The 23,007-nt window shown below is 41.6% G+C and overlaps 1 protein-coding gene across 2 annotated transcripts in view; it reads right to left on the bottom strand.

Moving 5' to 3' along the window:
• Nucleotides 1–23,007, bottom strand: part of Arid1a (AT-rich interaction domain 1A) — a 75,250-nt gene that overhangs the window by 29,383 nt on the left and 22,860 nt on the right. For both annotated transcript variants that reach the window (XM_038333016.2, XM_038333015.2), the window contains exons 2-4: nt 16,368–16,580; nt 13,578–14,033; nt 12,533–12,649 (exon numbers count right to left, since the gene is read on the bottom strand). In XM_038333016.2, coding sequence (XP_038188944.1) covers nt 12,533–12,649; nt 13,578–14,033; nt 16,368–16,568 — 774 coding nt within the window. In that variant the 5' untranslated portion in view covers nt 16,569–16,580. The remainder of the gene's footprint in view (nt 1–12,532; nt 12,650–13,577; nt 14,034–16,367; nt 16,581–23,007) is intronic.

The following is a 23,007-nucleotide window of genomic DNA, read 5'->3' as shown; positions in this document are numbered from 1 at the left end:
GCCAAAAAAGGCTGGCCTCTAAGCTCAGCTAGGCAGCAATATCTAGGATCATTTCATAAAGACTGACTGGATACAACATATCTAAACTTAGCAGGTAACAGGTCACAGAATTTGAAGTACTCAGTAGAGGTAAGAGGCATGATGTTATGCCAACACCACAAGTGAAGGTCTATGTCCCAGAAGACATTGCAGTGGAGGTCTGAAGCCACAGTAGAAACCTATATGGTCTTTAAGAACAAAGGGCTGAGCATGTTGCCCACTCAAATATCCCAGTACTTAGGAGGCAGGACAGGGGTTCAAGGATAGCCTGGGATACACAGAGTTCCAGTCCCGTATCTGTTACATAACAAAACAACAAATAGAAACGGACACAAAGAAATAAAAACATCTCAAACAAAAGGAACGCAGCAAAATAAATAAATAAATCAAAACAGCCAAACAAACCAGGAATTATGAGAGCGTTTAAGGAATAGCAGAGGCTGCAGAGTGGTGCTAGGAGCTGCAGCCCCTGAGCCAGGATCTCAAAAGCATCCATAATCAAACTATGCTATCTTATAACTAGGGACTACTTACATGGTCAGTAAATTGTACTGCATTCTAAAGTCTCCAGCATGGTGTTTCCTTATTTCCTTTGAAATTATTTCCTTTAAAATTCCATACTCTGGGCTTCTAAATCATTAAACAAGAAGGGATTCTTAAAGAGGTAGACCAGCCAGGTATGGTGGTAACACCTTTGATTCCAGCACTCTAAAGGTGGAGGCAGGGGGCTGGAGAGATGGCTCAGAGGTTAAGAACACTGACTGCTCTTCCGGAGGTCCTGAGTTCAATTCCCAGCAACCCACATGGTGGCTCACAACCATCTGTAATGAGATCTGGCGCCCTCTTCTGGCCTGCAGGCATACATGGAGGCTGGACACTGTGTACATAAAGGTGGAGGCAGGCAGAGACAAGCAGATCTCTCCAAGTTCCAGGTCAGCCAAGGCTGCATAGTAAGACCCTGTCTAAAACAAAATGATCTCAAAGGACACATCAACAACACAATCCCTTCCCCCAAGGCCCAGGAACGGAGGGCGCTGAGTGATTGCAAGCACCAAGGATGGGACTTGCTGGAGATTTGCGTCTCCTAGAAATGTCAGAAGCGACTCCCATGAAGAGTCACCAACATGGGTGCCTAAATCTGACTAGAACAGGACAACACCATAGGCATTTAATAAGAGGAGGAAAAAACTATGAAGCAACAACTGAAGACAAAAAAAACTACAAAGAAAGAGTAACAAAAATATTCTTCTCCAGGGAAGAACACAATTAGTAACCCAAAACCAAATTGCACTCCTGAAAATATAAATATATGAGGCTGGAGAGATGGCTCAGCAGTTAAGAGGCCTGGATGATCTTCCAGAGGTCCTGAGTTCAATTCCCAGCAACCATATGGCAGATCACAACCATCTATAATGGGATCTGACACCCTCTTCTGGCATGCAGGCACACATGCAGACAGAGCACTCATACATAAAATACATAAGTAAAATTTTAAAAAATGTTTAGAAATGTTTATTCTGTAAATTGTTACATACAAGTAACTATACAGACTAAACAGGTTGAATTTAGAAATATATAGATACATATATATGTAACAACAATTTTTTTAAAAAGACCAATAGATCAGGGATGATGCCTCAGAAACTGCATTCCCAAACAATTCCCATGCCACAGGACAATACTTTGAGCAGTAGGGTGATGCTTTGTATACAGGGGTCTGCTCCCACCCAATGCCTATTCTCTGTAGTTCTCCAGACTGTTCCTTCCTCAAGCAATTCCTACAGGTCACCCTGGGGGACAGCTCCCTCCAGTTGCCCTTTTATATCTTAACAGATGGGATTCACAGATCTGGGAAAACAGAAGTGAAATGCAGGTCAGCAAGAAGGCTAGCAGTAGAAGCCTGAGGGACCCTAACTAGATCCCTAGGGGCCACTTAGTAAAAACTCAAAAAATTGTTATGACCTGCAGGAAGCATTGTGGTATTTAAGAATGCACACAAACACATACATAGTAAACAACTGTAAAGTGCAAATCACCCACTGATCTTCCAATAAGACAACTCAAATAAATGTTTTACGGCAGAGTGAAGGGTGTGGTGGCACACACCTGTAACACCAACACTATGAGACAGAGGCATGAGGGTTTGAGATTGGAGATAAGACTAGATGGGCTAAACAGACAACTGAGAAATTAAGAATACAGGCTATTCTTTTGGTGGGCCTGGGTTTAACCTCCAGCCCCACGGGAACTGAGGCACAGTCTTCTGTCTCCTGCAGGTAGCAACATGCATGTGGTACACAGGTACGGAGGACACAAGAACACCCATACAAATAAAAGGAAGTAAAAATTCAAAAAACACAATGCTGGTTAAGAGCACTGGCTGCTCTTCCTGAGGATCCAGGTTCAATGCCCAGCACCCACATGACAGCTCACAACTGTCTATAACACCAGTTCCAGGGAATCTAACACTTTCACACAGACACACACACAGCAAAATACTAACCGCACAAGTACATAAAATAAAAGTAAATAATCAGTCGGGCAGGGTGGCACATGCCTTTACTCCCAGAGAGGTAACAGACTCTGAGTTGGAAGACAGTCTGATCTACAGAGTGAGTTCCAGGATAATCAGGGCAACAAAGAAACCCTGACTCAAATAAATAAATAAATAAATAAATAAATAAATAAATAAATAAATAAATAAAAAATAATTAAAAAACCAAGAACACTGAAACACAGAGGAAACTGTCTTGACAACACATGATTAGTTTATCTATGACATTATACTGGGAGGCATGATAAAGGAAATGCTTTATTTGAAATATCAGAGCTAGATTTAAATTATGATTTTGACTTTTGTATTTTTCAGAGATAAAAAGGAAAAGGTCTATTTTAATTCCTGCTTCCTAGGATCACAGATTTGAACTGTAGCTGTTTTCATGTCTCCCTCCTACCTTCTTAGATTCAGAATCTGTAAGACAGCATTCCTCCCTAGACTTTCCCCTTTCTAGAACACATAATCCAAACTGGGACATTCGTCAGTGAAATCTTTTGTGTTTTTTGTTTTACTTTTTAGATTTATTTTATTTGTTCAAACATGTTGCCTCTATGTTTGTATCTGTACCACATGAACACCTTGTGCCTCAGGTCAGAAGAGGGTGTTGGATCCTGAGCACGAATCATGTGGGTGCTAGGAACTTCAGATGGGTCCTCAGTAAGAGCAGCAAGTTAATCACTAGGCCATCTCAGGCCCACTTTACATAAGAAATATCTAAAGGCAGTTAGAAATTCAGCTTTCTGCTTCATCTTGGCATTAATAATATTCACTCCTACCAAGTCAGGGATACAGGATTTAGATCTTTGCCAGCAGGCTCTTTGTATTTGGGGGAGTAGTGTTGAGACATGGTTTCTCTGTGTTGCCTTAGCTGCACTGTAGGATCAGGCTGGCCTTAAACTCAGAGATCTACCTGCCCGTGCCTCCTCAGTGCTGGGATTAAAAGTGTATGCCACATCTGCCAGGCTCCATCAACAGTCTTTTAAACCAAGTTCCCAGGCAGGGCAGAGAGGCCTCCATAAGCTAAACCAGGAGCATCAGATTTTTTCCTCCAGATTCTATAATCAGTCTGCTAGCATCTTTACCCTTTCATCTTCTGTCCTATACTAATGAAGCAGGGGATCTGGGCTGACTCAGCCACCTCTCCTGTTCAGTGCCTATCAATCCCTCTCTTCTTCACTGAGAGGGTGGAGCATCTGTAATACTCAGGACTCAGAAAAAGGAGTATCAGTAGGTTTTAGGCTAGCCAGGGTTAGCTACAAGAAGCAAGAAAGAGAGGGTTGGAAGGAGAACAGGAAGAAAAAGAGGGTTCTTCACTATTCCTCTGTTCATTTCCTTTTCCTATGTAAAAAGAATCCCAATAAAAATGCTTCATGACAACCCACATGTCTGTTTGCCTTGATACGGACAATTTTCCCTTTTCCTTTGGCTCCAGAAATATATAATCCTGGTCCTATGCCGATCGTGCCGATCTCTGTTGGCTGCATCCACCTGGTGACTACAGGCACTGTTCAGGGCTCCATCTGGCTCCTTTCTCTATACTCTAATCCTACGTCATTCTGTGGTTTAACTATTAACTACCATGCAAGACAGCTCTCCAGCACCACCCAGAATTACTCCTATCTTGGTGTTAGTCGTTCATCTATGACTTGTAACTAGACATGTTTCTGGATCTTACTAAAGCTAATTACTCTGTAACATAAAAATGGCATTTGGCCAGAAAGATGAGATAGATACCTTTTCCCCCGTTTTCTCTACCCTCCAAAGACCTAACTGGACAATCAATGTTTTAAATTGTGCATCAAGTACAGCACATTTATTTTCAAGTCTATAAATTCTTTCTCGCATGTGACTATGCAAACAGTAGAAGGAGCAGACCTTATCTCTTGCGAGAATTAAGTTTAACTTTTTGTACTCCCTTATTCTGACCTGAGGCTTTTCAACCACAATGCACACTAATAGTTTTCTTTTTTAAAAAGCAAGCAAACAGCATCTCAAAACAAATGCCTTCTGCAGGCCTTTAACAGCAGACCCCAAGGGCTCCAACCCTGTGGTTTAAAGCTCTTCCTCTCTATTACTTCCCACTCCAGGAAGACTGTCCAAGCATGCTCTATGTCTTCAGTGTGCCCCTTCCACACTCTTTTTGTCCTCTTTGGTCAGCTATCTTTTTCCTTTCCAACATCTCAGATACATCTACTCTAGAGCACACTCGGCTTCTCATTATGGAGATACACCTGCCTCTGAGTACTAAAATTAAAGTCATTCACAACTTCACTCGTCCAGACTTTATTTTTTCACATAAAATCTCTAAGTTATTTGGGCAGGCCTTGAACTTGGAACCCCCTTGCCTCAGCCTCACAAATAGCTGTGCCACCAAGCCCATCTGTGTGGTCATAAAAGGATCGCTGACTTTAGCAAACTGACAGCACTCATCAAAGAACAGTCCAGGCACCTGCTCTTCTGTTGGAAGTTTTCCTCAAGAAAAGCTGACCAAAATCCTGGGTTTGATTCCAAGAGAAGTCAAAAACAGACAATCTTTAGTAACTATTTCCTTTCTATCATAGTTATAGTTAAATGTGTGCCAGGTTTTACTCCAGAAATGGAAAATTTACCTACAAAATATATCAAAAAGTAGGAGCTAGAAGACTGACACAGCAGAAGAGCACTTGCTGCTATTGTACAGACTCTGATTCACTTGCCAGAACACACATGGAACTTTATAAACACCTATAACTTGAGCTGCAGACACCCATATATACATGTATGCAAATAACAACCTCCTCTGTAACCTGTGCATGTTAGCATAGATCTGCAATCCCAGCTTTTAAGTGGCTAGAGACGATGAGATAAAGATACGTATATCCATCCTTATCCTACAGAAATTTTGTTATAACATTAAACCTATAGATAAAGCTGGGTGGTGGTGGCACACACCTTTAATCCTAGCACTCAGGGAGGCAGAGGCAGGAGGATCTCTGTGAGTTCAAGGTCAGCTTGGTGTGAGTTCTAGCCAGAGATACAGAGAAACCCTGTCTTGAAAAACAAAAAACCCAAACAAATAAACCAAAAACCATATAGACAATAGGTGGCCATGAGTTTTTAAAAGAAGCAAGCTGTGACATGTCCAGGTACCCCCTCCCCATCCCTCTGGTACACTGTTATGGACACTCTTGGAAGGAAAAAAAAAAAAAAAGAACCAAGAGCCTATAGCAAGACAAGTGAGAAGTTAATAGGGACCTGGAGATTATCTATCAAGAAGAACATAATAGATGCAAAAGGTTTTTCTAGTCCTTCCTAAAATTTTAAATTAGTTTTACTGCATGTATGGTACCTGCGTATGGATGTGCAAACACCGCGGCACAAGAGTGAAGGACAGAAGACAATGTAGAATTGGTTACTCTCCCTCTACATTACTCAAATTATGGGAATGGAGCTGAGATAGCGCCTGTGCAGTAATCTGCTGAGCCACCTCAAAATCCCCTCAAAATCCTTTTCTGATGTAGAACTAGATTTGGTGGCCTTGCTAAGGAAATGTAATGGAAGATGCCCAGTGACAAGTGTCCCAGAGCAGAGGAGAGTTCAGCAAGTATTAGCTATGCAGTACAAGAGCTAACCCAAGAATAAGCTGCTCTGAGGCCACAGCTTCAAGACGGTCTGTTGCTTCTAAATTAGGGGTTAGGAAAAAGAAGAGCGAGGCAAGAGAGGCTAAAGAACAATTTGGGATATAGTATTTCAGAAGGTGCCATCCACCTTGTTTTTAGAGACAGGTCTCTCGTTGGCCAGAACTTGCTGGATTCGCAGACCAGGATTCTTTTGTCTCTATCTCCCCAGTGTTGGCATTATCAAACACTAGCCACCTTTTACATGGATCCTGGGGCTCAAACTCAGGTCCTTGTGCTTGAAATGTAAGCAGTCTACCCACTGAGCCATTTTATATTCACTGTCTGGTCGGTGAGGCCAGTCTGGTCTACAAGTTCCAGGACAGGCTCCAAAACTACAGAGAAACCAATTCCAGAAACCCTGTCTCAAAAGATAATAACAAAACAAACAAAAAGCTCTACCTAGTGCAGTATGTTCCAACTGTGGCATTTAAAGTGGAATCAACAATAACAACTAAAAAATGCAAACTTTGGTGTACGACCTTATACCAACTGAATCAGAATCTCTCAAATAGGGCTCAGTAATCTATATTTTCATTATGTGCCATATAATTTTAATGCATGCTAAAAATGTAGCAGTTAGCTCTACTACCTTCTTCCCTCGATAGGTTTTTTAATCTTGTCCTCATTTTCCATGTCCTATCACAGGCATATTTTCAAGACCAAATATAAACAAACAAATATTTAAAAAATTAAGGGTGTATTACTCTGGGAAAGCACACACTTGTTTAAACAGCTGTCTTTTTTTCAAAGATAAGTCTTCACCGGATAGTCTCTACGCATGATCCCATCTAACCTTCCCAGTGCTGAGATAATATCTTTCAAACACAATGCTCAGCTAAAGAGAAAAGAAATTCACACACATTCCATATGGGCTTGTGCCTAAGTGTATATACATTTGCACGATTGTACATGTATGTGCAGGGGAGATCAGGAAAGAGTTCTATATTTCCTAGAGCTCGAGTTATAAGCAGTCGTGAGCAGCTTGATATGAATGTATGCCTGCCCAAACAGAATCTTTAAAAAAACAGCTCCAGGCACGAGTGGTGTCGCATGATTTTAATACCGGTTGGTACATGCAAGGCAGAGGGAGGTTCCAGGTCAGCCTAAGCTACATAGTGAAAACCTGACTAAACCTCTCTCCTTCATCTCTAAACAAACAGCCCCAGAACTCCGAGTCCATCACAAATCAGACATCAATTTTCAGGCTAGTCTCCAAAGATTCTGCCTGGAAATGAAGGAAATTCAAGACCTCACCTGTTCCTTACAAGGATCTTCTTGACATAAAATGGCAAACTAATGTATAAGGTGGATAACAAACCTTAACCTCATTTACTAAGGCCATGATCAATAAGGCCAAATACTTTCTCTAAAAAGGAATATGGACCAGTCATGTCTCCCCTAACTTAGCATTAAAAACAACAATCTAGTAATAGGGCCAAATTGTCCCCATCAGACACAGAGCAACATCATAGACATTTAATCTATTTATTTGGAGGAATTATTATTTAATCACAACATTTCTCCCCTTTCCCTCCCTCCAAATATCCCCATGAACTTCTTCCCACGCTTTAAAATTCTTGGCCCCTTTTTTCACTAGTTGTTTATTATGGACAATTTTCAGGTTCATTTCCCGTGAGTTGAGAACATATCACATGCCAGGAACCATGGCAGTAGTAATAAGCAAGACCCATCAAGTCAGTCTGAAGTAAGCATATATAAGCCAATTTAAGTCAGGCATGATGGCTTGTGGCAAAAATCAAAGCACTTGGGAACCTGGGCTACACATTGAGTTCCAGGCTGGTCTAAGCAACAGCAACAAAGATCTATCTAAAAACAAAGCAAATCAAGTATAAAAATAGCCTTGGGTTTTGGTAGCATGCACCTTTAATCCCAGCACTCAGGAGACAGAGGCAGAGCTTAAGGCCAGCCTGGTCTAGAGTGAGTTCCAGGACAGCTAGGGCTACACAAAGAAACCCTGTCTTGAAAAACCAAAATAACAAACAGCCTGTTTGTTTCCAACAGGTCACTCTAGCACATATTTAACACATCAAATGTTCCTAGGATTCATGTCATAGGTATAGGAAGTTTGGGGGTCAATAACAAATTGTCGACTCTCTAGGAGCTTGCTGTTTAAATAAGTGGGATGTATTGGGCAAAATGCTCTGCCAACATGGGGATAGGAAGAAGTGATCCCAGAAAGTTACTGAGGACTTTTCACCTGTGGTGGAATGGTTTGGTTTTGAGGTTTAATATCTACCCAGACAGTGAATTATTCTTTATCCTTGTCCACATGTCATATGCTATCCAGTTCAGTCATCACGGGAGTTATTTAAGTTCTGAAGAAAGATGCAGAAGATATGGACTAGAGGAAGAGAAGGGACTGGAGAAGAAGTATAAGAAATGAACGAAAGAACATACGAGGCCTCAGAGATAGGTGAGAGGCAGGGGAAACAAACACAGAGGTTTTCAAACTGCTGCCCATGGTTTGCAGAGCCCAATGTCATGAAAGGAGCCTGATAAAAATCCGAGCACTTGGGAGGCAGAGGCAGCCTGGTCTACAGAGTGAGTCCAGGAAAGGCGCCGAAGGTACACAGAGAAACCCTGTCTCAAAAAACCCCCCAAAAAAACAAAACAAAACAAACAAACAAATAAACAAACAATAAAAGCCCTACTTCAGACCTACAATTAGAAAACTTGTGTTGATGTGAGGCTAATCTGTGTTGCTAATATCTGGGTAATTATATAAAAAAGGCTTTAGGTTTTATTTTAAGATGAATGAAAAATTAAATCACAAACTACAGAGGTGGCACTGGCTGTTCTTCTAGGGGACCTATATTCAATTCTCAGGACCCACATAATGGCTCACTTCAGTTCCAGCAGATCTAATGCTCCCTTTGACCTTTACAGGCACTGCATGCACATGATGAAAGGCAAAACACCCATACATATAACTAATAATAATAATAATAACAACAACAACATTAACCCATTAACTGTTGGATTAAAGTATTCAAGGTAATAGCATCTAGATGACTTGATATTATTATCTGAGCAAAAATTCCTCAGAGGAATAACTAAAGATCAGAAACCTAGAGCCACACACTGAGGTATATAAACAAAGAGGGTAACAGGAAACTGGAAGGACCTTGTGCCAGATTCAGTAATTTCTATATTTCTGCTCAGTGAAGGGATGCAAAGGTCCTGGTTAGTGTTTTGTCAGCTCGACACAAGAAGTGTCGCGGGGGAACAAGTCTGAGGAGGAACATTTTCTTAATTAAATGACCGATGCAAGGGTCCAGCCACTTTAGGTGATGCCTTCCCTGGGCAGGTAGTCTTGGGTTGTGTAAAAAGCAAGTGTAACCAACTTTGGCATTTCTTGATCTAGGCAACAGAAGAATAAAAAATTTAAAAAATAAGGTAACAACTAGGCATGGTGACACATGCTCACAATTGCAGCAACTAGGTGGGCTGAGGCAGGAAAATTGCCATGAGTTCGAGGCCAGCAGAGGCTATACAGCAACATCTTGTTTCAAAAAACCAAACCAAACGAACAATTAGTTGCTAATAACTTAGCCAGCTCACCTACATGGAGCTTCTACCACAAAGCAAATGACCTGTTTGGCAGGTTCCATAACAGGAGCTCAAATCTGGAAACGGTACTTGTTCTTGGGGTTCCCAGAAAGACAACTCTCCCTGTTCCTGAAACTTTCATTCAGTTACTGAATCAGATGGTTTTAGGTTCTCAGTCATTAGAAGACACATTGGCATGCTTGCCTATAACCCTTCTCAAGGAAATATCAAATATTTTCCAATCAAAAGGTCAGCAGATCAAGGTTAACTTGAACTACACAGAGAAACCTTCACAGAATCAAGTCACAGAATCAAGAAGCCTTTTGAAGGTCAGCAACTTATTACACGGACGGAAATCTATCAGTTCGAGTTCTTGTCACAAAAACACACCATTCAGATTTAGCCACAAATACATGAGGGCTATTTAGACATTCTGGTCAAATTTGGGCGTGAGCAAGGTGCCCAGTGCATTTGGTACCCAAAGATGCAAAACTGGTGACCTGAGTATGATTTCTTGAACCTATATAAAGGCAGAAGGAGGAAATGGATTCCACAGGTTGTCCTCTGACCTGCAAGTATGCACTATGGTACGTGGGTGCACACAGACACTGATCAAAAGAATTCATAGACGATAATGAGAAGTGTTTTTCTTGTTATTTTGGTTTTCTGTATATTTATTTTGCTTTATGGTTTTGATTTTGTTGGGATGACAGATTTCATCCCAATAAGAGCTCTCCTCTCGACTTCAGGAGCCTGGACTAGGTCTCTGGAGACAATGGGAGGCTTTGTGATGAAGAGCTACCACTCTCCATGTGTTCATAATAGTCTAGGAGCTAGCTGAGGATGGTAGCTTATGACAATAACCTCAGCACGTGAAAAGCAGAGGCAGGAGACTTACAAGTTTGAGGCTAGCAAGGGATACATACCTACTGAAATATTAACAACTGACAAGTAAATATAAGACCCAGGTGCCGTTTGTCTAAAACCTGAATACACAGAAAGTTGCAAACATCAAGGAGCCTCCATAGTTTGAAACAGACTCTCACACTATTAGTCAGAGATCCTCCTACCTAAGGTCCCCCAGTGCTCGGATGACAACCATAGCTACCACAATCAATCCTGATTTTAAGACTTACCTGTGCATATGCGGAACTACTTAACCCCTCACTGAAAGAGAATTTGTAAAAGTGAGCTTGCTACCTACAACCTATTTTATTTGTATCCAAGAAACTCACTTATATATAAGAGGCTTAGACTTTGCTCAGATGTAGTAGTAAAGGCCATGAGCAAACCTTCCCACAACAGCAAATAGGTATTCAAGCATTTCCTGTACCCTCCGGGATGATTACAATGCCAGACACATTAAGCCTATTATAAACCAAGCACTCCTCTCTATTAATCAGCTATTTACCATCACCTAAAGTAGCTTAGTGTCATTTTACAGATGTGAAAACAAAGGCACAGAAAAGTGATGTTGCTTAGCTACAGGCTACAGGCACGGTAGTAGAATTAAGAGTTCTAGGAATTCTGCCTTCAGAGTTCAAACACTTGGTGTTTTTTTTTTTTTGTTTTGGTTTTTTGTTTTTGTTTTTGTTTTGGGTTGAGAAGGGGTTCTTGGTGCAGTCAGTCCTGGCTGTTCTGTAGACCAGGCCCGCCTCTGCTTCCTGCGTTTTGGAATTAAAGTTATGTGCGACCACCACCCGGCCAAACACATCTTTTCTAAACACGCATTTATTTATTGGGTGTTTCTGTTATGTGGGTGTGTCACAGCACACATGTGAGGTTGGAGAACAATAGGTTAGCAGGCTTGGAAGCAGGTGTGCATCTTTACAGCCTACCCAGAGCCCAAGCTCTAGGCTATACTGCCCTTTCTGAGGTATGGTCAGTTAACTCCATAAGCACACATTTGATTCCATAATCAAGTATTTAGACACCAAGCACTCTAGAAGACACGAACACACATTCACAGAAAATCATCACCAGAACAACTTCTTCTACTCAACTCATGCTCAACGTGACACTGGAAGCTTGAATGTACGTACCAAGGTACTACCTATTAAACTAATTTAAAGCAGAAAACTAAAAAGTAAGGCCTGAAAAGCAAAGTTAAATAAACAGAACTAGAGAGATGGTTCATCAGTTAAAAGTTCTGGATACTCTTGCCAAGGACCTGGGTTTAATTCCCATTCACAACATTCTGAAACTCTAGTACCAAGGGATCCAATACACTTTCCTGGCCTCGGAGGGTACCAGGCATGCATATGATGCACAGGAATATGTACAGACTGAAGTAAAATTTAAACTAAGATAATTTAAAAATTTTTAAATGTCAAAAAAAGAAAACAAAACAAACCCTGTATTTTTTTTCTTTTTCGTGGCCCCATGATGGAGAGCAGAGCCTCTTACATCTACATTTTCTGTCCCTTCATGCACAAGGGGCCCAAGATTTTGAGAAAACAAAACAAAGGATGTAAGTGAAGGCACAGGCAGGTAGATCGCTGTGAGTTTGAGACAGGATTACACACAATGAGATGGGTCACAGAACAGAACAAAGCAGAGGCTGGGTATGGTAACGTATGTATGTAGCTAGGTGCTCTGGAAGAAGCAAGAAGAACCAGGAATTTAGGGGCCACCAAAACATCCAAAACCTCTTTTAGTTTTTTTCCCTCTCTAGTCCATCACCCTTGCCAGTGGTAGAAATACTCACAGGCAAGCTGGAGGGTCTTGACTGAAGACTCAGGTTCATATCTTCTTGCCCTCCTTTACTGGAGGTCATTGAGGGGGCTGAGGATGCCTGAGATCCAAATGAATCTTGAGAAAGCTCCTATAAGAAAAACAAAAAAAACTCTGTGAGGCCCGTCCCACATGGTGACACACACCTTAAATCTCAGTGCTTGGTAGGGAAAGGCAGGCAGATATGAGTTCCATATCCTATCTCTAAAACAATAAGCAACAACAACAATGAGAGAGACAGAGACAGACAGACAGACAGAGACAGACAGAGACAGACAGAGAGACTGGGGCTGGAGACATGGCTCTTGTCGATGACATAGGTTCAGGCTCACAACCATTCGTACCTCTATTTAGTTATAGAGGATTCAAGACCCTTTCCTGGTCTCTGTGGGAAAATAGGCACACACAAGGTACACAGGAAATCATACAGGCAAAACACCCATGCATACACACAAAGAAAAGAAAATCCTAAAGAAAGAGAGCAGGCAAGCTTGCTTCGGGATAGAAGAGCTGTGGTGCTTTCTTACACAGGAGTCACGTGTGAAAAGTGCAACTGCACACACATTATTTCACCTGACAAAAGTTTAAGCTGTGAATCTTTTTTTTTTTTTTTGGTTTTTCGAGACAGGGTTTCTCTGTAGCTTTGGAGCCTGTCCTGGAACTAGCTCTTGTAGACCAGGCTGGCCTCGAACCACAGAGATCCGCCTGCCTCTGCCTCCCGAGTACTGGGATTAAAGGCGTGCGCCACCGCCGCCCGGCTAAGCTGTGATTCTTAAGAAAGTCAAAGAATGCCCAGCACTAGACAGGCTATAACGGAATTGCAGCAAGTTCAAGGTCAGTCTGGGCTATACATAGTGAAGAATTGCCCCCCCCCCCCCAAAAAAACAAAAACAAAAAAATACATTTCCCCAGCGTTTAATTGGCTTTTATGCATATGCATATGGAAAGTGCTGTCATGACACCAGGCTATAAGCTGCCTCTGGTTAAGCACAGGTAGGACAAGAGGCAGAGCCACTCACCTGTGGTGGAGGGAAGCGCTGCTGGGAGTAGGCAGTTTGCTGGGACTGCTGAGGCTGGGGCTGAGGATATGCAGCCTGCTGGGAGAGCGTCGAGGATGCTGGCTGCTGAGGTTGCTGCTGCTGGTAGGGAGACTGTGCCTGTGGTTGTTGTGAGTAGGGGGGCTGGCTCTGGGGATGCTGTTGTGCTGTGGACTGCTGGGAGGGGTACGGAGTTGGGGACTGCTGATGTGGAGTCTGGGATGGCTGCTGGGAATACGGAGGCTGAGAGGATTGAAGCTGTGGTTGCTGAGTCTGCGGCTGCTGCTGATATGAAGGCTGCGCATGAGGGGTCTGGGATGGTGGTTGCTGGGAGTAAGGTGGCTGTTGTTGCTGGGGATGAGGACTTTGCTGGTTATAGTATGGAGTCTGGCCCTGCTGACCATAACCACTGGGGCCTTGCTGTCCGTAAGGTGGAATCTGTAAGAAAGAAAAGATACTTTTAGAACTGACTCACCTAGATGAAGAAAGGTGATAAGCAGAGTAATCAAGTATCACTGCATACAAGGTTCAGGGGTCTTCTAGTCCTCTCTAAACTAAGTCTTAAATGAATGTCCAAACTTGTTTACACATATGACTGAATTTTACCCACTAAAACTGATGCTATTTAACATTTGGGCAACTCACATGAGCTCAAGAACATTTATTTTCCCTAGTGAGCCTATTCATTTTTTTATCATGGCCTAAGTTATCTTTATGTTAGGGATTTTATTGTAACTACAATGAAGAGGCATTAAACGTCTGGTTCAAACAATTGAAGGCATAACATTTAGTAATCTGAATCGTGTACAAATCACTAAGCTACCTTGGCTCTCTCTTTCATTTAGTCTCATTGTAAAAATATCCAGGGCTCAGTCACTGTGTTTGCCTACCATGCACGAGTCCCCAATGCTACATAAACCAGGCAGGATAGATGCTTATCTCTACTTCCATCCCACTACTGGGAATCAAGCAGGAGATCAGGAAATTCAAGGTCATTCTGGGATGCATTAGAGGACAGCCTGAAATCTGAGATGACACAAGGAGAGAATTCCACGTCATCCTTTCTCATAGAAAGACAGCAGAGAGTGATGGCTTACATCTTTAGTCTCGGCACTTTGGGAGGCAGAGGCAGGAAGAACACCGAGTTGAGGTCAGCCTGGTCTACACAGAAAGACTCTGCCTCAAAAAAAAAAAAAAAAAAAAAAAGCTGGGTGGTGGTAGTGGTACACTCCATTGATGCCAGTACTTGAGACAGGCAAATCTGTACAGTCCAGCCTGGTGTACAGAGTGAATTTGAATTCCAGGACAGTCAGGGCTATACGCCCATCTTGAAAAACAAAACAAACAAAAAAAGTGTATAAATTTCATTTAAAGACATTGTTTGATTTTTGCTAAAGTTTTGGAAATAATCTCTTACTTCATACAGTCTTTATCTTTTTATAAGTGGCAAAAAATCTGTCAACACAGAAACAAGGAAAAGATGATAGATATTGGGGTAGCAATATGGCTTAGCAGATAAGACACTTGCCACCAAGCCTGACGACCCGAGTTCAATCCCTGGGATTTATTTGAGCAAGTAGTCCTCTGTTGTAAGACCTGGCATTTTGCTCTCATGTCCAAGTAAATGATAGTAATATAATTTTTACAAAGGTGACAGTGCGCTGGATGGTGGTGGTGCACACCTTTAATCTTTTTTTTTCCCCACACCTTTAATCTTACCAGCACTCGGGAGGCAGAGGCAGGCGGATCTCTGTGAGTTCGAGACCAGCCTGGTCTACAAGAGCTAGCTCCAGGACAGGCTCCAAAGCCACAAAGTAAACCCTGTCTCGAAAAACAAAACAAAACAAAACAAAACAAAAAAAAAAAAAGGTGACAGTGCAGGGATTGTGGGTGGAGCTAAGTAGCAGAGTCCTATCTAGTACTTGTTTAAAGTCTCAGCATCGAAAACCAAAACCAACCCCCACCCCCAAACATTGGCATGGAAATCAGATAGACTGACATGAGAGAAGTCTCATCTGTAATGGCACTGTCACACCTTTGCTGGTCATTACAGCTCCTTCCACACTCCATCCTTAAACATTCTCTTTAACCCAGACAGCTTATGTTACAGGCTGGGAGAAAGGTAAAGGCCTCCTCAACAACAAGGCAAATGGCACAAATGGTTTCTACTATAATAGCAATAAATAGATCCTTATTCCATTTAGTCTCCCAAGGGAAGACCAGTCAGGTAAGAAAAAAAAAGGTAGATTGGGTACCAATCCCAAAATATATTAAGACATACAGAAAAAGACATGTAGACGGTAACCATGCCCAGACCTGAATAATCATGCAAAAACTATATTAATTACAACACTGTTTGACCAATAGCTTAGATGTATTCCTAGCTAGCTCTTACATCTTAAATTAACCCATTTCTATTTATCTATGTATCACCATGAGCCTCTCTGTGGCTTGCAGGTAATGTTTTGCCATCTTTCTCCTTTGGTGGCAACAATGGCATCACCTTGATTCCGCCTATCTCTGTTCAGATTTTCTGTCTGGCTTTACTCTGCTAAACCATTGGCCAAAACAGCTTCATTCATCAACCAATAAAAGCAATGCATAATATACAAAAGAATGTTCCGTATCAGACAGACAGACAGACAGACATACGATAGTGCGCAATATCTTGTCTACAGCTAGCCTACAAGCATATTTAGGGGAGGTCTGAAAGCCATCCTAATCCTCACACGGCAATTTTAGACAGCAAAGAAGGTCAAGGTCATCATATACCTGCTGTGCATAAGAGAGGCCGCCCATGGCACTCTGAGCCCGGCCCTGCATGGTCATTGGGTACCGCTGTGGAGTCTGGGACCCATATGGCTGGCCCGGGTACCCATGTCCTTGTTGCGGTCCAGAAGGAGGTCCCTGTTGTTGCGAGTATGGGTTAGTCCCACCATACGGCTGAGGTCTCATCTTTCCCATCTGATCCATTGGACTGGATGGCTACAAAATAAAGAACATTTTCATTAATCTCAAGGTTGCACAGCCTCTGGCCAGCATGAACACACAGAGGTATTTTAAAGTCCACATGCCATATAAGAAACCATTATTATGGAAAGGTAATGGGACAGATCCAGTAACCTTTAAGGAGTCATTCAACTCTTTTCAGAACTTAGGTTTCCATAAATAAAATGATAATGCTATTTAAAGTACTTTAGAAGGTTCAAAAACTGAGATACAGAAGCATCCTAGAAAACTGAAAAAGAGATGGGGTGGAGGTGGGGGAGAACAGATTCCATAGTCCATTTTTATTCGCATGTTTGGAATGCTACGTATGGCACAAATCAGTTTAATTTATGGTTTCTTTAAATGAGCAACAAGGCTAATAACTGTTGAAAGAACAGTAATGAATTTGGAGCCTTGTTTATTTCAAGGGAAAATCCATTTCATTTAAAACTGAAAGAATTTGAAAATAAAAAAGGACATATCTTTGTCTTCTCAAAGAACAAGAAATAAGGCTCAAGAAATGCTCAGTAGTTAAGGGCACTGAGTTTGGTTCCCAGCATTGGGTGGCTCACAACCACCTGTAACTCCAGCTCCAGGAAATCTAATGACCTCTTCTTATCCTAGCAGGCACACATCCCAAAGCACACACGCATGCACGCAACAGGACATATACCCACACAAACATGCTGAGACACAAATAAAAAGAAACCTTTAATTCCAGCACTTGGAAGGTAAAGACAAGATGATCAGTAGTTCAAAGTGAGTTTGAGACCAGTCTGGGTTAAAGGGGACCCTGTCTCAAAAAGCCAAAAGGAACAAAGTACAACACTAACAACATAAAGCTCAAAAGTTCAAAGCACACACATCAATGTACAAATACAGCTTTATAGTTGGGCATGGTGGCTCACACCAATAATCCTAGCTTAGGAGCCCAAAGTGACCCTCAGCTAGATAAGGAGTTCCAGGACAACTTGAACTGGTAATGAGACCCTGTTGATTGATAGATAGACAGAGAGACAGAAAGGAGAGAAACAAACAAACAAACAAACTTGAAAATTCATGTGACTTTCCAGTCCTTTATGGTGTGACAGGTTCAATCAGCTCATTCACTTTCTGACATAGCTTCATCTTACTGGCGCTACAGAAGACAGTCCTAACAAACTTTCCTCTGCCAGAGATGCCTCTCTGTATCTACTTGTGATATGAAAAAGGAGAAAATACACTCATTTGCAGCATAGGTTCAGAGCCTAAAACAAATCTTGAAACAAAATCTTAAATTGGGAGTAGGGGTAAATTTAAGTATTATAGGTGTAAATATCATTAACTCTCAAATGAAGGTCAGTAAATCAGCAGCATACATCCAATCACTTGGAGAGCTTGTCAAACCATAGAGCACCGGCAGTTATATTTTGTTATTTTTATTGTTGTTGTTTTGTTGAGATATGGTTTCTCTGTATAGCTCTTACTGTCTTGTAATATCTATAGACCAAGCTGGCCTCGAACTCAGGATTCACTTGCTGCTGATTCCTGAGTACTGGAACTAAAGGTGTGCGCCACCACTGCCCAGGTAGTTTTATTATTTGTATACTTGCTTATTTTTTGTAGTCCTTGTAGGATTGAACATAAGGCCTGATGTATGCTATATAAATATTGTCACTGATTCCTCATTTTACTTTTTATTGAGACAAGGTCTTACTAAGTTGCCCAGGATAATTTCAAACTTTAAAAAATAGCTTTATGGCCGGGCAGTGGTGGCTAGAGAAACCCTGTCTCGAAACACCAAAAAAAAAAAAAAAAAAAAAGATTTATGTATTTTATGTGTATGAGTGTTTTGCTTAAATAGTCATCTATGCACTGTGTGCATGCCTGATATCCAAGGAGCCCAGAAGAATTGTTGAATTCCTAGGAGCTGGAGTTATAGACAGTTGTGGGCCACAGTGTGGATGCTGAGAATCAAACTGCAGCCCTCTGCAAGAATAAGTGTTCTTAACAGCTGAGCCAGCTCTTCAGCCTCTAACCTTGAAAGCTTGATGCTCCTACCTCAGCTTTGTAGTAAACGGAATTAAAGGTTTGTGCTGCTAAACTTAGTATCTTCACTTATAGTTACTATTATTAATTTTATTGATAAAAATCATTATTTATTAATTACTTCTTTTAAGTAAGGGTCTCAAGTAGCTTAGGAAGGCAGGCCTCAAACAAGCTATATATCAAAAGATGACCCTGAACTGTTGGTTTTCCTGACCCCCACCCAGCTTCTTTAAGTGCTGGAATTAAAGGCATGTGCCACCATGTCTAGGTAATGTGGTGCTTGGGATCAAATCCAAGACAAAATTTGTTAGACAAGTATCCTACCAACTAAGTTATCCATATAATCATATATGATTTGTGGCTACACTACTCCAATTGTAGTTTGAGAGCAATGTTTCTAAATAATTTACCATTTCCTGTTAAATATGGCTCCAAATTTCCTATAAAACTCCACACAATATTAACATACAGAAAGAGTAAAGAGTATAGCAATCTGATAGACTTGGGTTCAAATCCTAACTCACTGCCTGGCCTTAAACACTTTAGTTCATTACTTACAATGTACATAGTGAACAGCTTCCCACAATCTGTTGTGGGATGCTCATAATCATACCTATAATCTTAGCACTTGAAAGCTGAGGCAGGAGGATCACCATGAGTTTCATACAAACCAAGACTACAATCTCTAGGCAAGCCTGGGCTACAAAATGAGAAAAAAAAAAAACCTTCCCACAGTGCTTAATTAAATGTTCAATAAATGAGTTATTATCAATGACAAACCATTTCCCCACCCCAATACTATATATTCCAAGCTATATGTTCTACTTCATGATTTTGCTGTCTTATTCACAATAGCTTCCTCTCACCCCAGTGCTAGCAACTGAACTTGAAGGCTTTGTGTGTGCTCTCCTCATGTTCCATTCTCAGAGCTTCTAACAGCACAACTCAACCTTTCAACATACAAGATGTCACTTTCAGCACACTTTGAATCTCATACTTCTAAATGACCTACTGTAACTTTAGTAAACATTAACAGTGATAACTAACAACTCCAAGTTAGTTTTGCTTTGTTTTGAAATGGCAAGGAATCTCACTGCTGCCCAAACTGCACTTGAATTCATGGGCTCAAGACTTCTAGGGAAGAGGAAATGGGAGGAGAGGAAAGAGATCGAAATGCAGCCTGGATGTAAATTTAAAAAAAAGAAATCCAGACTGGCTGGAATTACAGACATATACCACCACTTTGGTTAAGTTTTGGGACACAAGAGTACAGGCATTTTATTTTCAAAGTCTTCTCAATAACCCAAGAACGGGGCTCAGTTCTTGTTCAACTGCAGTGATGCTGCACAGAGAAAACACAGTTCAAACTATCCAGACAGACGGTGAAAGACATCTTCAATCCCAAAATAGGTTATGACTTTGGGGGCAGAGAGGAAAAATGTACTGAACTGAATTAGAAGAAGGAAGATTAGAAAAGGCATGAAGGAACATGGACATTTTGAGACAGCTCAACCTGTATTAGCAAGAGTACCAATGAATACTTGCCCCACACAGTCAAAACCTAAAATAAAAAGTTACAGTGGCGGGGCTGGAGAGATGGCTCAGAGGTTAAGAGCATTGCCTGCTCTTCCAAAGGTCCTGAGTTCAATTCCCAGCAACCGCATGGTGGCTCACAACCATCTGTAATGGGGTCTGCTGCCCTCTTCTGGCCTGCAAGCATACACACATCCAGAATATTGTATAATATTGTATACATAATAAATAAATATTAAAAAAAAAGTTACAGTGGCATGGTGGCACCTACCCTCCCTGCACTTGGGAGGCTAAGTATAAAGCCACTATGGTCTCACAGTGGATTTTTAAAAGAAGGTTAAAGGTCTGCTATCACGTAAGAGCTGTGTTCAACTGAATAGAGACTTCTGTTTCAACTTCAAGAATATCTGTAGAGGGGAGTCGAACCCAGGGCTTCATGCATGATAGTGAAGCTGAGAGACTTCGAGTCAGCTGTGAACAACTTCGAGAAGGCCCTGGAGAGAGCCAAGCTGGTCCACAACAATGAAGCGCAGCAGGCCATCATCAGCGTGAGCCTTTGCCTTAGACGACGCTAACAAGGGCATCATTGAAGAACTTAAGAAAACTAACTACAGGGAGATACTTAGGGAAAAGGCAGAGAAACAGGAGGTCAATGCGCTTATGGAGCTGCCGGGAGCATCGTCAGAGAAGGAATCCAGGCGAGCTCGGGAGGAGCCAGAGAAGGTGATGAGACAGTGGGAAAGGGATCCCACGGAGAGCGAGAGAGACACCACGGACAATGAGGGGTCGAAGCAGAGATCGGAGGAGCATGACAGCAAAGGCCTCGGAGAACTTGCCAGAAAACTGTCAGGGGACGGTAAAGAGTCGAGGGAAATCTACAGGAGGCTCTCAGAAGACTCGGACCACACAGTCTCAGACAATGTAAGCCTATTGGAGAGGAAAATGGACACAGCCAGAGGGGAGGCCGAAAGGTTGGAGAAAACAGAAGAAGAAGAAGACGAAAGGAAAAACTGAAATTCTTAACAAACGGGAAAGGAATGAAGACTTGCTTAGCAGGCATTAGGTTCCGGAGGATGGTGATCCCAGGTGAGACGCTTTTGATAGGAAAAACTAGGAGACTGACTCCTACATGTCATCCCACGTGCCCCCCCCTCCCCGCTTTCTCATTAAATATGTGTCTTAACTTCTACAAAAAAAAAAAAAAAAAAATCTGTAGACCCCAAATAAAGGGGTGATCCTAACATTTTTTGGTCAGACTCGTTCTTCTCATCAAAGGATCATCATGATCAACAGACCATGCAGTTTATTTGGCAAAAGAAATATATTCAGCTCAAACAACTAAACAAAGCTACATATAGCTTCATATCAAAAGAGATTCTTAATTCACACTTCTGAGATTTAAAAATATTGTGAAAGATATGTGGTTTGTAGTAGAGGAGAAAAGGGGCACTATCCAGTCTCTTAGAGAGAGAGTAACATTAACTCTTCACTGATCAGCTTTACTACTGAAACAGAAAATTCTCTACTACATGTAAAGTAGAAAAAGCCAGTCTCAGTAGTCAGCTGCCACAAAGGAGAAGATGGGAACAACAAATCAGGGCTGCAAAAGAGCCAGAGATTCCATTCTGGGAAAGACAGAGGAAATCCTTTCAATGGGAAACCACAGGAGTAGATTACTGTGATTACACTTCAAAAGCAAAGGCTCTGCCACAGAGACACGTAATTGAGAGGAAAATGCTGGCCCTTGATCAGGGAAGTCAGGCCCCTGCTATATACTACCCTGCATTCATAAAAAAATAAAAATAAAAGGGGGGAAAAGAGGCATGAGAAACACACCTCAGTCTACCACTTAGCTCCTTCCAAATCACTGGCCAAGTTATAAAGTGCCTGACAAACGAAAGAATGCAGTTTAGGGGCATCAAAGGCAAGGACGCTTAGCAGGCTTATCGTCTGAATATGTTCGTTAGTAACAGCTTGCTGACTAACCAACCACTTGCAGAGTTCTTTCCCCTGCTCTCATCAAATGGAATTACAAGTACCTCCAGACCAGGTGGCTACTGGAATCATTCACAAGTTTCTCAATGCACCAACAAGGAAAGCCATAGTGACCCTGTGAACTGCTGAATGTAACAAACTGAGTTTTATGGTTCATCAGGGTTAAGCATCAGATAAACAAAAGTAACCAGCTTCAGGACACTTAAAAGATGAAACATAGTTGCAAATTTTCTCTCTCACCGTGAGCCTCTGAGAGCAGACAAGACCAAGCACTAACATTTCCAAACATCAAGAGATAGTACTCCCAATATCATGTGGTAGTGGCATCAGAAAAAAAAAAAAAAAAAGAAAAGAAATTAATTCTGAAAGAAAAGTCTGAGAACGAATCGATGGTGCCAGGCCAAAGGTGCACAGAGGAAGTGATCAGAAGTGGCCTTTATAGCCAACTTTAACACCCAGCAGTGCCAAAGACTAGAAGGAATAAAATGAAAAGTTGGGCCGGGATTGCCAAGAGTATCCATCGACAGAAGTCCTGAGCAATACACACTTGTTCTTTCACTCTAAATGCCAACTAGTTGGTGCCAGGATAAACCTAGAGCCATCCATACCCTTGAATTTTGGACCTCCAAGTATTATTTCTTACTTCTTGTGCTTTCAATTTATTCCTGGCCAGATTTGTTTATGAGTTTTAATAATAACAATAAAAATGCATCCCTGGCTCTTTAACCGAAAGAACCCCCTAATTGATTCCCACAGTAATTAACCTGCATTTTACCTCCGAGAGCGGTAGTTAAGGAAGTCGGCACGGCTATTTATAACTCAGCTCAAATTGAGGGCAGACTGCCTAAAATCTAACACATCCCAGCTG

Source organism: Arvicola amphibius, chromosome 6, assembly GCF_903992535.2.
Source record: "Arvicola amphibius chromosome 6, mArvAmp1.2, whole genome shotgun sequence".
Lineage (NCBI taxonomy): Eukaryota > Metazoa > Chordata > Mammalia > Rodentia > Cricetidae > Arvicola > Arvicola amphibius.
Note: the sequence above shows the minus strand (reverse complement) of the source record. Positions and strands in the feature narration are given on the sequence as shown.